The 15,752-nt window shown below is 41.9% G+C and overlaps 1 protein-coding gene and 1 pseudogene across 3 annotated transcripts in view; one reads left to right on the plus strand and one right to left on the minus strand.

The window, feature by feature from the left end:
- The window catches only part of FBXL2 (F-box and leucine rich repeat protein 2), an 87,118-nt gene that overhangs the window by 18,848 nt on the left and 52,518 nt on the right, over positions 1 to 15,752 (minus strand). For 2 of the 3 annotated variants that reach the window (XR_004476765.2, XM_004279700.3), the window contains exons 6-10: positions 2,834 to 2,902; positions 2,638 to 2,733; positions 2,289 to 2,415; positions 2,081 to 2,155; positions 646 to 776 (exon numbers count right to left, since the gene is read on the minus strand). Coding sequence is in view for 2 of the 3 variants with exons in the window: in XM_004279700.3 (XP_004279748.1) it covers positions 646 to 776; positions 2,081 to 2,155; positions 2,289 to 2,415; positions 2,638 to 2,733; positions 2,834 to 2,902 (498 nt within the window). In the remaining variant the exon portion in view is untranslated. Of the gene's footprint in view, positions 1 to 645; positions 777 to 2,080; positions 2,156 to 2,288; positions 2,416 to 2,637; positions 2,753 to 2,833; positions 2,903 to 15,752 lie in introns of all 3 variants that reach the window. The other variant, XM_033405492.2, reaches the window with a different exon arrangement.
- Positions 11,617 to 11,702, plus strand: LOC117196537 (uncharacterized; annotated as a pseudogene).

The raw sequence follows: 15,752 nt of genomic DNA on the forward strand, positions 1-15,752 counted from the left end.
TATGGAATCTAAAAAAAAGAAAATGGTTCTGAAGAACCTAGGGGCAGGACAGGAATAAAGACACAGACGTAGAGAAAGGACTTGAGGACACAGGGAGGGGGAAGGGTAAGCTGGGACGAAGTGAGAGAGTGGACATATATACACTACCAAATGTAAGAGATAGCTAGTGGGAAGCAGCCTCATAGCACAGGGAGATTAGCTCAGTGCTTTGTGACCACCTAGAGGTGGGATAGGGAGGGTGGGAGGGAGACGCAAGAGGGAGGAGATATGGGGATTTATGTATATGTATAGCTGACTCACTTTGTTATAAAGCAGAAACAAATACACCATTGTAAAGCAATTATACTCCAATAAAGATGTTAAAAAAAAAAAGTAATACCAGGGCGAGGCAAATCAGGTGGGCACATGAGTGAAGTCCATCAGGAAATGAAGGCTCAGATTCCCTGGTGGTGGACAGTGTGGGACTCTCCACACATCCTTAAATGAACTAGATTAGTGTCCCACACCCCAATACATCTGACAAAAGCCAACAACACAACCACTGCCTCCTCCTCAACCCACTGCCAGGCCTTTCTCCTCCTGCAGGAAGCCCTCCCAGTCAGCCCCAAGCTCTGAGTTGCAAAGCTGAAAGCGTGGTGCACTCACTGAAGTCTTGGGCAGTTCAAGGCTAGGGCTGTGAGGGAGGCATCCGTGAGGTTGCCGCAGCCAGACAGGCAGAGGGCCTGCAGCCGGTGGCAGCCCCTGCAAATCTGCACCACGCCTTCATCCGTAACGCGCTGGGGAGAACCAAAGCAGAAAGGAAAATCAGAAGGCACGGGCAACAGTGAAATGGGAGCCGCAGACAAATGGAGTCTCCTGTTAGTCAACTAGTTTAGGTTGCCAGTTACTAGCATTTTATCCTGATAATTTAATCAAAATAAGGTGAAGTACAGGGAAGACAGATATTTATGTTATTTCTGAACAGCTTTAAAATATTCAAGCATTACTAATGGAGAGTAAAATTTTTAAATTCCATTTTTCTACCCAGAATCGTTCGATTTTTTTTTCAGGAAATATTCATAAACTTGTGTTAAATACCAGATTTAATGAACAGCTCATGAGACTTGCTTAAGTGACATTAATTTTTGGTTGAATTTCTACATATTAATGCTTTAGATATCTACTATATAAATCATACATGTATTTTTATATTGCCTGAAATGTTTTAGAAAATAGCAAAATTAAGTAAATCACTAAATTATTAATAAATGGCTTAGAATTCTATGAATTTAGCCATGAAGATTCAAATTAATCTTTATTTGAATATGCTAATTATGCAGAAATAAACAGATACATTTATATCATACTTCAAGCCACCTGCCAGTGCTGCCCTACATGCAATTCAAGGTCCTATTTTTGAACAGTGCAGCCCCATAAGGTCAATATTTGCCCAGAAGATAGTTTCTGCTTTACCTCCCACCATTAGGGAACTTAGGTTTATGATTCATTTACTAAGTGCCAAATACAAGGGATTTCTCTTTTCTCAAAATTGACATTCTCCTTGAGAAACCCAGGTGGCCATAGCAAGCACCCTCTTCAATTACCAATATTTACAATGGCAGTGAAGAAAAATCATCCTTCACAGGCTAATAATGCACTGATGAAAATCACACCTTGCTCTTGAATATGCCCTTTATATTTCAAAGCACTTTCATATCTGTTATTTCATTTTATCCACTGAGACACCATGAGAGGTGTCATCACCCCCAGTTTATAAGTAAAGACAAGACACTGAGACCTTACCAGGAACTGTTTAGGTTAGTGACTAGTTCACAGCATTCCTGATGTCTTAAAATAAACCAAGACCCTGATCTATGCTGTTTTTAGGGGAAATGCCCATGGCTTTGTATTGGCCTTTTTGTTTAGATTGCTGTTCTTCCATCCTGTGGGAAACTGGGAGATCACATAAGGACACAGGATGTGAAATAAGGGTGTGGCAATCCTCCCACCTGCCTGGGCTGCTTCCCAGCAGGGCCCCAGCAGGTTCCTGACGGAGGGAACAGGAACAGGAGGGAGCTCACGTAAAAGGCATGTTACTTACTGAGCAGGACTGTAGGTTGAGGCTCACAAGCTCATGGCAGTAATTCTGAATGTGCTTCAGAGCTTCGTCTTCTAGCTGAGTGAATGGAGAAAACAAAAAAGAGATGGAACCAGGTGAGGGGACAGTGGGGCACAGGTTCCATAATCACGTGCACACACCTAACATTAGATACACGTTAGACAAGCCAGGCCGTGAGGACTCCCGGTACCTGCGTGCAGCCCCTCAGCAGCAGGGCTCTCAGGCCGCGACAACCCCGCACCAGGGCCTCGATGCCATCCTTCGTGATCTGATCACACCATGACAGGTTCAGGTACTCCAGGTGCCGACAGCCCTCACTGGAGAACAGGAAACAAAACCACACATGTGCAGTCCATCCCACGGAGACTTTAGGACCAACTCTGAGCTTAGTAGCCCACAAGCAGTTCAGGGGAGAGAGACCTCTGTAACCCGAGTCGCCCACTTCCTGTTCCAATGGGACCATGAGAAAGGTTTCAGACACACCAAAATGCTCAGAGCTTTGGGTATTGCTCATGACCACTAACAACAGGTTCTCTTACCTGATCCCCTTTAAGGAGCTGTTTGTAATGGACACACAGGAAGTCAGATCCAGATGTTTCAGCTTGGAACAGAATCTGCTAAGGCTGTAACACGTGCTGAAAAAAATCAGATGCACTAAAGGTATTTTCAACCACCTTTCTCTCCCCTCACTCTCCCCACGGCCAACCAGTCACCAAAGTAATTTCCACTACTTACCTGTCAGTGATTTTTGTGCACCCATTGAGGTTTAAATGTTCAATGTTTCTGCAGTTCTGTGCAAAGGTCCTAAAATGAGAAAACATTTTAAAACTCCCTGCAAGTTGCTAGGCAGCCACTAGAGGGCATGTATAACCATTTACATTTAGAACAATGCTCTTCAAAATTTTATTTTATTGTGGAAAGGATACTTAACGTGAGATCTACCCTCTTAACAAGTTTTTAAGTGTATAATATATAATTGTTGACTACAGCTACCAGTGTTCTTCAAACTCTGATGAGCACATGAAACAACTGAGGTTCTTCTCATAGTGCAGAATCTGATGGTAGATCCAGGCAAATTGCTTGGTGGTCTGCATTTCTAAGACGTTCCCGAGCGATACTAGTGCTGCTACTCTGGGGACACCACTTTGGAAAGCAAAGCCCTAGACTGACTACATATCAGTTGAAACTCTTCTTCACTCAGATTTTGGCGGTCATCTGAGAGTAGAGATCTGGCTCCCTGTTCCTTCTCTGTAGAAAAATCAGCTGGCAGCAAGGGGGCTTGAGTCTTGTGCCATGCTGTCACTTGGTTACCCCAGGGCCCTTCTGGAGAAGCCATCTCCGGCCACCGATAGGGTCAGTAATTGATCAGTATCAAGAATCATCATTTACTGATGAGGACACTGAGCCATGAAGGGTGATGTCCTCAATGATTTGTGGGCTGGCAGCAAGGCCAGAAGCAGAAAATTAAACATCCCTTACTCACCACTTATTCCTTAACATATTCAGCAAGGACTGGCTCAGGTCATCTGCATTTTCCTGAAATATGGCTTCTGCAGTATCTTATAGGATTGAATCCTGATGCTTCCATGCATACCCCTACGTCTCCAAAACCTGGCCTCAAACCAGATGTCACTCTTACCTGTTACTTCCGCTCTGCTACGCTACAGGGAAAGGGAACTCAGCTGGAGCCTGGTGGACTCCCTGAGCTGAGGATATACAGCCAAAAGTCTGAGCAAGGCAATCAGAGGTATCAGAGAAGAGTACAAGAATGGAGAAAATGTCAGAGATCTTCAGAGCGTTCCCCTCAGGAATTCAGTAGAGTACTAGTCAGAGTGTGCATGTGAGGAAGTTACCCAAAGCCAGGGAAAGACTCAACAAGCAGCATTAGAGGGGACAGCAGCCAGAGCTCACCCAGGGCCATGAATAGTAAGTACCCATTCCCACCAGACAACAGTGAAAAATGTCATAATTTGTGGGGCACTGGGTAGAGTACTGAGAAGCGTCTTGCTTCAGGAGTGCAGTACAATTATCCCTAGACTAACCACTGCTTTGGTCCAACCCAACAAATTAAAAAAAAAAAAAAAAAAATCTCAAAGGAACTATGTCCAAGTAACTCAACTGCATCTCAGAACAAAACTCAAGTATATTTATAGGAATACAAAAATATTCTGCACCCAAAGTAACATTCACAATGTCTGGCACTGAACAAAAAATTACCACCCATTCAAAGAAGAGGGAAAAATATATCCATAATGAGGAGGAAATTCAATCTATCAAAGCTGACCCAGAAACTAGAAATAGCAGACAAAGGCATTAAAAGTTATCATAACTATGTTCTGTAGAATACAGTTCTATGAAGCTGGAGTGAAGATGTTACATTAAACATCTCATGTTTATTAAACATGTTATGTTTATTAAACACGTTATATGGAGACATGAAAGATATACAAAGATACAAATTAAACTTTTAAATATGAAAACCACAATGGCTGAGATGAAAATTTACTGGGTGGGATTAACAGCAGATGAGACATTGAGGAAGAAAAGATTAGTGAACTTAAAGACACAGCAGGAGAAAGTATCCAAAATGAAATATGGAAAGAAAACAAGAAAAAAAGAACAGAGCATGAAAGAACTGTGGGACAGCTTCAAACAACCTAATGAACGTGCAAGTGGAGTCCCTAAAGAATGGGAGAGTGGGGCGGGGGGAAAAAATCTGAAGAAATAAAGGTCAAAAGTTTTATGACAATTATAAACCTACAAGTCCAAGAAACTCAAAAAATTCCAAGCACAAGAAACATGAAGGAAAATCCACCAAGGCATAGCTTAACCAAATTGGTCAAAACCAGTGACAGAAAAAACATTAAAAGCACCCAGAGAAAAAAGATATGCCTAATACAGAGGAATAAAATAAGGGTGACAGAAGATTTCTCACTGATAACAAAAAAGAAAACAGAGGAGTAGCATCTTTAAAATACTGAAAACAAAAAACTGTCAACACAGAATTCTATATTCAGCAAAAATATTTTTCAAAACTGAAGGGAAAATAAAGATTTTTTCAGGCATAAGTGCTGAAAAAATTCATCAGATATGCAGTGCAAGAAATCTTAAAGAACATTCTCCAAGCAGAAAAAAAAAATGACATAAGATGAAAATTTGTGTCTACACAAAGAAATGAAGGATACTGGAAATAGTAACCACTTGAGTATAGAGAGCCAATTTTTTAATTATTTAAATCTCTTTAAAAATAATTGACTGTTGGGCTTCCCTGGTGGCGCAGTGGTTGAGAGTCCGCCTGCCGATGCAGGGGACGCGGGTTCATGCCCCAGTCTGGGAAGATCCCACATGCCGCAGAGCGGCTGGGCCCGTGAGCCATGGCCGCTGAGCCTGCGCGTCCGGAGCCTGTGCTCCGCAACGGGAGAGGCCACAACAGTGAGAGGCCCGCGTACCGCAAAAAAAATAAATAAATAAAAATAATTGACTGTTAAAACAAAAATACTAACAATCTAGTGTGGATTTCATACCATATTTGGAATTTTAAAGTGTATGGCAATAACAGCATGAAGGCTGAGCAAAGGAAAATGGAAGTATGATGTAATATAATTTTAGGATTGACTAAAATCACTTTAAAATCTACAATATAAACTCAAAAATAACCACTAAGATTACAAAATAATGAGTTATAGCTACTAGGCAAAAAAAAAAAAGATATAAAATGTAATCATAAAAAATACTCAACCTATGGGCTTCCCTGGTGGCGCAGTGGTTGAGAGTCTGCCTGCCAATGCAGGGGACATGGGTTTGAGCCCTGGTCCAGGAAGATCCCACATGCTGTGGAGCAACTAAGCCCACGCAAAACTACTGAGCCTGTGCTCTAGAGCCTGCAAGCCACAACTACTGAGCCCACACACCATAACTACTGAAGTGTGTGCACCTAGAGCCCGTGCTCCACCAGAGAAGCCACCACAGTGAGAAGCCCACGCACTGCAATGAAGAGTAGCCCCCACTCGCTGCAACTAGAGAAAAGCCTGTGCGCAGCAATGAAGACCCAATGCAGCCAAAAATAATTAATTTAAATATATATATATATATATATATATGTTACAAGAAGGAGCTTCCACATTAAGAAACTAGAAAAAAGAAGACCACATGAAACCCAAAATAAAGTAAATAATAGAGACCAGAGAAGAAATCAATGAAGTAGAAAACATAAAAACAATGAAAAAAATCAACGACATCCAAAGCTGGTTCTTTGAGAATATCAATAAAATTAATAAACCCCTAGGTAGACTGACCAGGAAAAAAAGACAAAAATTACCAATATCAGAGAAATTTACTCATCTTTACTCTTTAAAAATTGGTATCAATGTCAGTAAAAAATTCAAAGAATATATATATTGCAATAGGCACTATATAATCATTGTGATTTTTATTAGACGTGGCAACTACTTTCATACAGTAAAAAAACCAAACAAACAAAATTACCCAAATCAAGAATAAAGAGAGGAACTTTCACTACAGATGTTACAGATATTAAAATGATAGTAAGAGGGTATTACTCACAACTTTATGCCAAAAGTTCTAGAACTTAGGTGAAATGGACAAAATCTTTGAAAGGTAAAAACTACACCAAAGCTTACTCAAGAAGGAATAGAAAACCTGGACAGTTCTATATATATTAGAAAAATAGAATTTGCAGTTAAAACCCTTTCACAAAAGAAACATGCAGGCCCAGCTGGCCTCAATGGTGAATTCTACCAAACATTTAAGAAAAACAATACAAATTCTACATAAACTTTTCCAAAAAAAGTGAAGAGGAGAAAACACATTTCAACTCATTCTATAAAGGCCAGTAGTACCTTGATACCTAAACCAGACAAAAATATCACAAGTAAACCACAGAACAATATCCCTCACAAACACAGAGGTAAAAAATTTTAACAAAACTTTAGCAAACAGGATCCAACAACATGTTAAAAATACAGTACATGACAACTCAAGAGGGACTTATCTGAAGGGTGGAAGGTTGGTTTAACATTCAAACATCAACCAATGTAGGAAGAAGGGGATCAAGATAGCAGAGTAGGAGGATGTGGAGCTCATCTCCCCCATGAACACATCAAAAATACGTCTACATGAGGAAAAATTCTCACAGAAAACGAACTAGAAACTGGCACAACTCCTAAACAACCAAAGCTGCAAGAAAAATCTCCATGTAACTGGGTAGGACCAAAAAAATGGCAGGGGGCACAGGGTGGGGGGAGGGCATCAGGTCGGGATCTGCACCCCTGGGAAGGATCTGAAAGGAAGAGAAAGTCCACACCGGTGGACCCTTGCCCTGGGGAGGGAGCAAGTCGACTCACAATCTGGGCATCCCAGGCCTGGGGTCTTGCAAAAGAAGACAAGCCCCCTTGCCTGCTGGGAATCCACTGAGGCACAGAAGGGCTGGAGTAGCCTAGTCTCTACTTGTGAGGAGTGTGCACGTTCTGGCTTGCTAACAATCAGGGCGGAGAGAGCCTTGCACTGGCGGCTGCTGCCTTGCTGCACTTCCCAACCTGAAGGGGAGAACACCTCGGCCCTGCTCACTCCACGCCACAGCCTGGTGTGAGATCTGGGCAAAGATTCAGTCTAGCTATGCAGACACACACCTAGGGTGTGATCCAGGCAGAGCGGCAGATACCACTGTCAACATTCACACAGGGCAGCGGGTCTAGCTGTGGCAGACACTGTATGTGTGCACACTGGGGAGCACTCCAAGAATGTGCAACAGCTAAGTGCTGCATCCCAGGCAGACAGGCCCTGGGCAGCAGTATGCATGCAGCATTTCATTTTCCAGCAAGAGCACTCTGACTCCACCCAAGGGCTCCACCTCTAGCTTAGCCCTAGACCTGGGGCAGACAGGTGCTGTGAGAAGACTACCACAGAGGCAGCCCAGATCTCAGGTGGCAGCACAGCCACCTCAATTCCTGCAGCCACAATGCCCTGGCCCCGAGCCCCAGCCTACTCCACACCATGGCCTTGCGCTAGATCTGGGATAAACACAACAGAGAAAGGGATGCAACCTCAGGCTGCTTCAGAGCGGGACTGCCGATGCCTACACAGGTGGTACACAGGTTGTACACAGGTTTGCTGTGACCACACAGGCTCACCTGCTTCAGCAATAAGCTCCTTTGGCGCAGGACATGCCCTCAAGGACAATGGAGCCTGATCAAACCTGACCCTCAGAGCTCCTACTCCAACATCCAGGGAGCAGACCCTGCCCTCGACAGGGTAGTGACAACGATGCAGCAAACAGAAAGCCCCGCCTCACATCCAGCACAAGCTCAATACACTACACCACCAAACACAGCCCCTATCTGTGTTTGTACCCTATCAAGGGTATACCACCCAGCACACTCTGAGGAAAGATGTGGCTGGCATCCATACCAAAACCAGCCCTCACACCAAAGACACTGGACACAAACTGTCTACACACTGATGCTCCCACATAAAAACAGCCCTTCAAAACCACAGTAGATGTTTCTCCTAAATTCATAGAGACAAAGAAAGTTAAGTAAAATGAAAAAGCAGAGGAACTACTACCAATTAAACAGTGACAGAAATCTCCTGAAAGAACAAATAATGTCTACTAGACCCCAAATTCAAAAAGGAGATAACAAAAAAGATAAAGGAATCAAGAAGGATTAGCAATAGAAATATATAGCAAGGTCACTGTAACAAGGAACTAGAAACTATAAAGATGAACCGCTCAAAAGTAGACAATTCAATTGTTGAGAAAAACCAATCTAGAAACAATGGAGAGCAGACTAAAAGACACAGAAGAATAAATAAGTGATCTGGAAAACAGAATAATGGAAATCACCCAATAGAAGAGCAGACAGAAAGACAAATGAAAAAAACTGAAAGCAACATACAAGATCTATGGGATAATATAAAGCATGCCAACCTACACATAATAGGGGTTCTGGAAGGAGAAAAGGAAGAGAGGGGGATAGAAAATGTATTTAAAGAAATTATGGGAGATTGGATCAAGATGTTGGAGGAGTAGGACATGGAGCTCACCTTCTCCCACAAATACATCTACATGTGGAACAGTTCTCACAGAACATCTACTGAACGCTGGCAGAAGACCTCAGACTTCCAAAAAGGCAAGAAACTCCCCATGTACCTGGGTAAGGCAAAAGAAAAAAAAAAGAGAGAGAAAATCGAGACGCGACCTGCACCCCTGGGAGGGAGCTGTGAAAGAGGAAAGGTTTCCACACCCTGGGAAGTCCCTTCACTGAGATCAGCTGGGACAGAGGGGGAGCTTCAGAGCCTTGGAGAAGAACGCAGCAATTGGTTTGCAGAGGGCAAAGTGGAGAGAGACCTGCGCAGAAGGTCAGTGCTGCCCAGCACTCCCTGGCCTGAGACGCTCATCTGCTGGGGCAGGAGAGGCTGGGTGCAGAGGCTCAGGCTTCGGAGGTCAAATTTGGAGGAGAGGACTGGGGCTGGCTGCATGGAGACACCCTGAGGGGGCTAGGGTGTGCTGAGACACAACCAACGGAGTATGGGACGAGGCCTGGGCCCACCAGAGAGGCAGGGCACAACTGTTGGGGAGCACTCAAAGGGCAGGCCACCATAGGAGGTTCTTTCTCCATGACCTCCCTCAGGCAGCAGGGCACCACCTACACGAGCTCCAGGGGCTGGTGTGAGCCACCGCACTGCCATCTCAGACCCCAGAGGCAGGCGCAGACCGCCGCTGCCACAGAGGGTCCCGTGACCAGGCACCAACTCCTGCCCCCAACTCCCTGGGAACAACCACGACCACCGCTGAGGGTACCGCAACCCAGTGCCAACCACTGCCCTCCCCTCCCTAGGAGCGAATGCAGCCCGCCACCGCTGCCACCAAGGGTCCCGCGACCAAGAGCCAAGCACTGTCCCTGCCTTCCTGGAAGCATGAATGGAACATGCACCTGCACACCCCCTATCAAGGGGATAACAACCAGCACACGTGGAGGAAAGAGACAGCAAGCATCCAAACCAAAAACAGCCCTCACAGCAAAAAAATATTGAACCTATACAAGCTATGCAGGGAGGCTCCTGCATATAAACAGCCCTCCGTGACTACAGTAGATAATTGTTTCTCCTAAACTCACAAAGTAAGAGAAATATAAGCAAAATGAAGGAGAGGAACGATTCCCAGTTAAAAGACCCAGAGAATTCCCCTGAAGGAACAAACAATGAAACAGACCTCTTCAGTCTAACAGACACTGAGTTCAAAAAGGAACAAATGAAAATACTGAAGGAATCAAGAAAGGCTACTGACAGAAATGCACATTACTGTAAAAAGGAACTAGAAACTATGAGGAGGAGCCAAGAAAAATGAGAAAACTCATTTGCCAAGATGAAAACTGAGCTAAAGGCACTGAATGGCAGAATAAATAATGCAGAGGAAAGAATAAGTGATCTGGAAGATAGAATAATGGAAATTACCCAATCAAAACAGCAGACAGCATAGGCTTCCCTGGTGGTGCAGTGGTTGAGAGTTCGCCTGCCGATGCAGGGGACACGGGTTCGTGCCCTGGTCCGGGAAGATCCTACATGCCGCGGAGCGGCTAGGCCCGTGAGCCATGGCCGCTGGGCCTGCATGTCCGGAGCCTGTACTCCGCAACGGGAGAGGCCACAACAGTGACAGGCCCGCGTACCACAAAAAAAAAAGTGAGGGGATGGAAAAAGATATTTCATGCAAACGGAAATAACAAGCAAGAGGGAGTTACAATATTCATATCAGACAAAATAGACTTTAAAGCAAAGGCTATAAAGAAAGATAAGGAAGGACACTCCATGCTGATAAAAGGACCAACACAAGAAGAGGATTTTACACTTGTCAACATATATGCACCTAATATAGGAGCATACAAATACATAAAACAAATACTAACAGACATAAAAGGAGAAACTGACAGGAATTCAATAACAGTAGGAGACTTTAACACCCCACTCACATCAATGGACAGATCTTCTAGACAGAAAATCAATAAGGCAACAGAAGTCCTAAATGATACAACAGAACAGATAGACTTAATTGATATTTTCAGGACATTACATCCAAAAACAAACAAACAAAAAACAGAACACATTCTTTTCAAGTGCATATGGACTGACCACATACTAAGGCACAAAACTAACCTCAACAGATTTAAGAGTATAGAAATTATTTCAAGGGACTTCCCTGGTGGCGCAGTGGTTAAGACTCCACGCTCCCAATGCAGGGGGCCTGGGTTCGATCCCTGGTCCAGGAACTAGATCCCACATGCGTGGCGCAACTAAGAGTTTGTATGCTACAACTAAGGAGCCCATGTGCCGCAGCTAAGGAGCTGGTGAGCCACAACTAAGGAGTCCGCCTGCCACAACCAAGACCCGACACAACCAAATAAATAAATAAATGTATATATATTTTTTTTTAAAAAAAGACAAGCCTCTCACCCTTAAAAAAAAAAAGAAAAAAATTATTTCAAGACTCTTCTCTGACCACAATGGCATGAAACTAGAACTCGACCACAGGTTTCATTGTGACAAGGGGCACAAAACTTGTGGCCTTCCTATGAACAAATACCAAACATGTGTTCCCCTGCACCTCCATGTGGCTGCTGGGCAGGACCAGTGGGACAGGGCTCAAAACTGGAAGAAAAGCTACAGTATTTAGTGGGGGAGTTTGCCACCTAGAGCCGTGGTTCATGTATGGGCAGGTCACGAGTGGTCTTATAAACATAAAGGCTTTGAACCTCTCTTTTCAAGGAGAAAGAAAAAAGAACAATAGATTTGAACTATATGCCATTCCGGAAAAGGCAAAACTATGGAGACAATAAAAAGATCAACAGTCGCCAGGAGTTTGGGAGAAAGGGGAGATGAATACACAAAGCGTATAAGTTTTTATGAGCAGTGAAAATACTTTGAATGACATAATGATGGATATATGTCATTATACTTTTTGTCCAAAATAGAATGTGCAACATTATTCACTTCATTAAAGTGAACCCTAAGGTGAACTGTGGACTTTGGTGGGTATGATGTGTCAATGCAGTTCATCCCTGTTTTTTTTTTTTTTTTTTTAAAAAAGTACCCCTCTGTTGATAATGGCTACGCATGTGAGGGGACTGGGTATATGGGGAATTTCTGTACCTTCCTGTCAATTTTGTTGTAAACCAAAACTGCGTTAAAAAAAGTCTCAAAAAAAAAATTAACACTCAGGGTAGACCTTTTTGGCAAAACATTTCTTTCACTTTTAAGTATACATATTATATATGTATGTGTGTTTGTTGGACTGTGATGTAAAATGTATTTTTTAGATCAGAACAGTTTGCAGGCCACTGTAGTTAAATTATACTGGCAAATAAAGGCACAAATTAACCTCAAAACAACCAAAAAAAAGAAAGAAAAGAAATCAACCACAGGAAAAGAAATGAGAAAAAAAATGATTACATGGAGACTAAACAACATGCTACTAAAAAACCAATGGATCAACGAGGAAATCAAAAAGGAAATTAAAATACCTTGAGACAAATGACAATAAAAACACAACCACACAAAATCTGTGGGATGCAGGAAAAGCAGTTATTAGAGGGAAATTCATAGAGATACAGGCCTTCCTCAAAAAACAAGAAAAATCTAAAATAAACAACCTAACCTACCACCTAAAAGAATTAGAAAAAGAAGAACAAACAAAACAAAGTCAGCAGAAAGAAGGAAATAATAAAGATCAGGGAGGAAATAAATAAAATATAGATTAAAAAATCAATAAAACCAAGAGCTGGTTCTTTGAATGGGTAAACAAAATTAACAAACCTCTGGCCAGGCTCACCAAGAAGAAAAGAGAGAGAACCCAAATAAACAAAATAACAAATGAAAAAGAAGAAAGCTCGACTGATACTTCAGAAGTACAAAAAACTCATAAGAGAATACTATGAACAATTATATGCCAACAAATTTGACAACCTAGAAGAAATGGACAACTTTCTAGAAACATACAGCCCATAAAAATTTAATCAAGAAGAAACAGATAATTTGAACAGACCAATCACTAGGACTGAAATAGAATCTGTAATAAAAAAAAAAACACCTCACTACAAAGGAAAGTCCAGGACCAGATGGCTTCACAGGCAAATTCTACCAAACATACAAAGAAGAATTTATACCGATTCTTCTCAAACTCTTCGAAAAGACTTAAGAGGAGGGAACACTCCCAAAGACTTGTGATGAAGCCACCATCACCCTGATACCAAAACCAGACAAAGTATCACCAAAAAAAGAAAAAAATCCTCAACAAAATATTAGCAAACCAAATTCAACAACACACACAAAAAATCATACACCACAACCAAGTGGGATTCATCCCAAGCTCACAAGGATGGTTCAACATATGCAAATCAATCAATGTAATACACATTAACAACAACAAAAAAAATCAAAAACCACATGATCATCTCAATAGATGAGGAAAAAGCATTTGACAAAATTCAACATCCATTCATGATAAAAACTCTTACCAGGGGCTTCCCTGGTGGTGCAGTCGTTGAGAATCCACCTGCCAGTGAAGGGGACACGGGTTCGATTCCTGGTCCGCCAAGATCCCACATGCCGCAGAGCAACTAAGCCCATGCGCCACAACTACTGAGCCTGTGCTCTAGACCCTGTGAGCCACAACCATTGAGCCCGCGTGCCACAACTACTGAAGCCCGCGTGCCTTGAGCCCGTGCTCCACAACGAGAGAAGCCACCACAATGAGAAGCCCACGCACTGCAACAAAGAATACTCCCCGCTTGCCACAACTAGAGAAAGCCCGCGCACAGCAACAAAGACCCAACACAGCCAAAAATAAATAAATAAATAAATAAATTTTTTAAAAAACAAAACTCTTACCAAAGTGGGTATACCAGGAACATATCTCAACATAATAAAAGCTATTTACGACAAACCCACAGCCAATATAATACTCAACAGTGAAAAGCTGATAGTCTTCCTGCTAAAATCTGGAACCAGGATGCCCACTCTCACCACTTCTATTCAGCATAGTAATGGAAGTCCTAGCCACAGCAATCAGACAAGAAGATGAAACAAAAAGTATCCAAATTCGAAGGGAAGAGATAAAATTGTCACTATATACAGATGACATGATACTATATATAGAAAACCCTAAAGACTCCACACAAAAACTACTAGATCTAATAAATGAATTCAGCAAAGTAGCAGGATACAACATTAGCACTCAGAAATCGGTTGCATTTCTTTACACTAACAATGAAATATCAGAAAGGGAATGTAAAAAAAAAAAAAAACCTTTTAAAATCACACCAAAAAAAAAAAATACCTAGGAATAAATTTGACCAAGGAGGTGAAAGACTTATACACTGAGAACTATATAAAACTTATACACTGAGAACTATAAAACATAATAAAGGAAATTAAAGAGGATTCAAAGAAATGGAAGATATCCTATGTTCTTGGACTGGAAGAATAAATATTGTTAAAATGGCCATACTACCCAAAGCAATTTACAGATTTAATGCAATCCCTATCAAATTACCAATGACATTTTTCACAGAACTAGACAAATAATCCAAAAATTTATATGGAACCATAAAAGACCCAGAATTGCCAAAGCGATCCTGAGGGGGAAAGAAAAATAAAAGCAGGAGGCATACCTCTTCCAGACTTCAGACTATACTACAAAGCTACGGTAATCAAAACAGCATGGTACTGGTATAAAAACAGACATATGGCTCAATGGAACAGAACAGAGAGACCAGAAATAAATCCACACACCTATGGCCAATTAATCTTTGACAAAGGAGGCAAGAATATAAAATGTGAAAAAGCAAGTCTCTTCAGCAAGTGGTGCTGGGAAAGTTAGACAGGTGAACGTAAATCAATGAAGTTAGAACACACCCTCACGCTATGCACAAAAATAAACTCAAAATGCCTTAAAGATTTAAACATAAGACATAACACCATAAAACTTCTGGCCAGGCTCACCAAGAGCATAAGCAAAACATTCTCTGACATAAATGTTTTCTTAGGTCAGTCTTGCAAGGCGATAGAAATAAAAACAAAAATAAACAAATGGGACTGAATCAAACTTACAAGCTTTAGCACAGCAAAAAAAAAAAAAAAGACAACCTACAGAATGGGAGAAAATATTTGCAAATGATGCAATCATCAAGGGCTTAATCTCCAAAATATACAACAGTTCATACACTTAACAACAAAAAAAAACAAACAACCTAATCAAAAAATAGGCAGTAGACCTTAACAGACATTTCTCCAAAGAAGACATACAGATGGCTAGCAGGCACATGAAAAGATGGTCAACATCACAAATTATTAGAGAAATGAAAATCAAAACTACAATGAGGTACCACCTCACACCAGTCAGAATGGCCATCATTAAAAAGTCTACAAATAACAAATGGTGGAGAGGGTGTGGAGAAAGGGAACCCTCTTACACTGTTGGTGGGAATGTAAGTTGGGGCAGCCACTATGGAAAACAGTATAGAGGTTCCTCAGAAAACTAAAAATCAAATTACTATATGATCCAGCAATCCTACTCCTGGGCATACCCACAGAAAACTGTAATTCAAAAAGGCACATGCACCCCTATATTCATAGCAGCATTATT

This window comes from Orcinus orca, chromosome 10 (assembly GCF_937001465.1).
Source record: "Orcinus orca chromosome 10, mOrcOrc1.1, whole genome shotgun sequence".
Taxonomy (NCBI): domain Eukaryota; kingdom Metazoa; phylum Chordata; class Mammalia; order Artiodactyla; family Delphinidae; genus Orcinus; species Orcinus orca.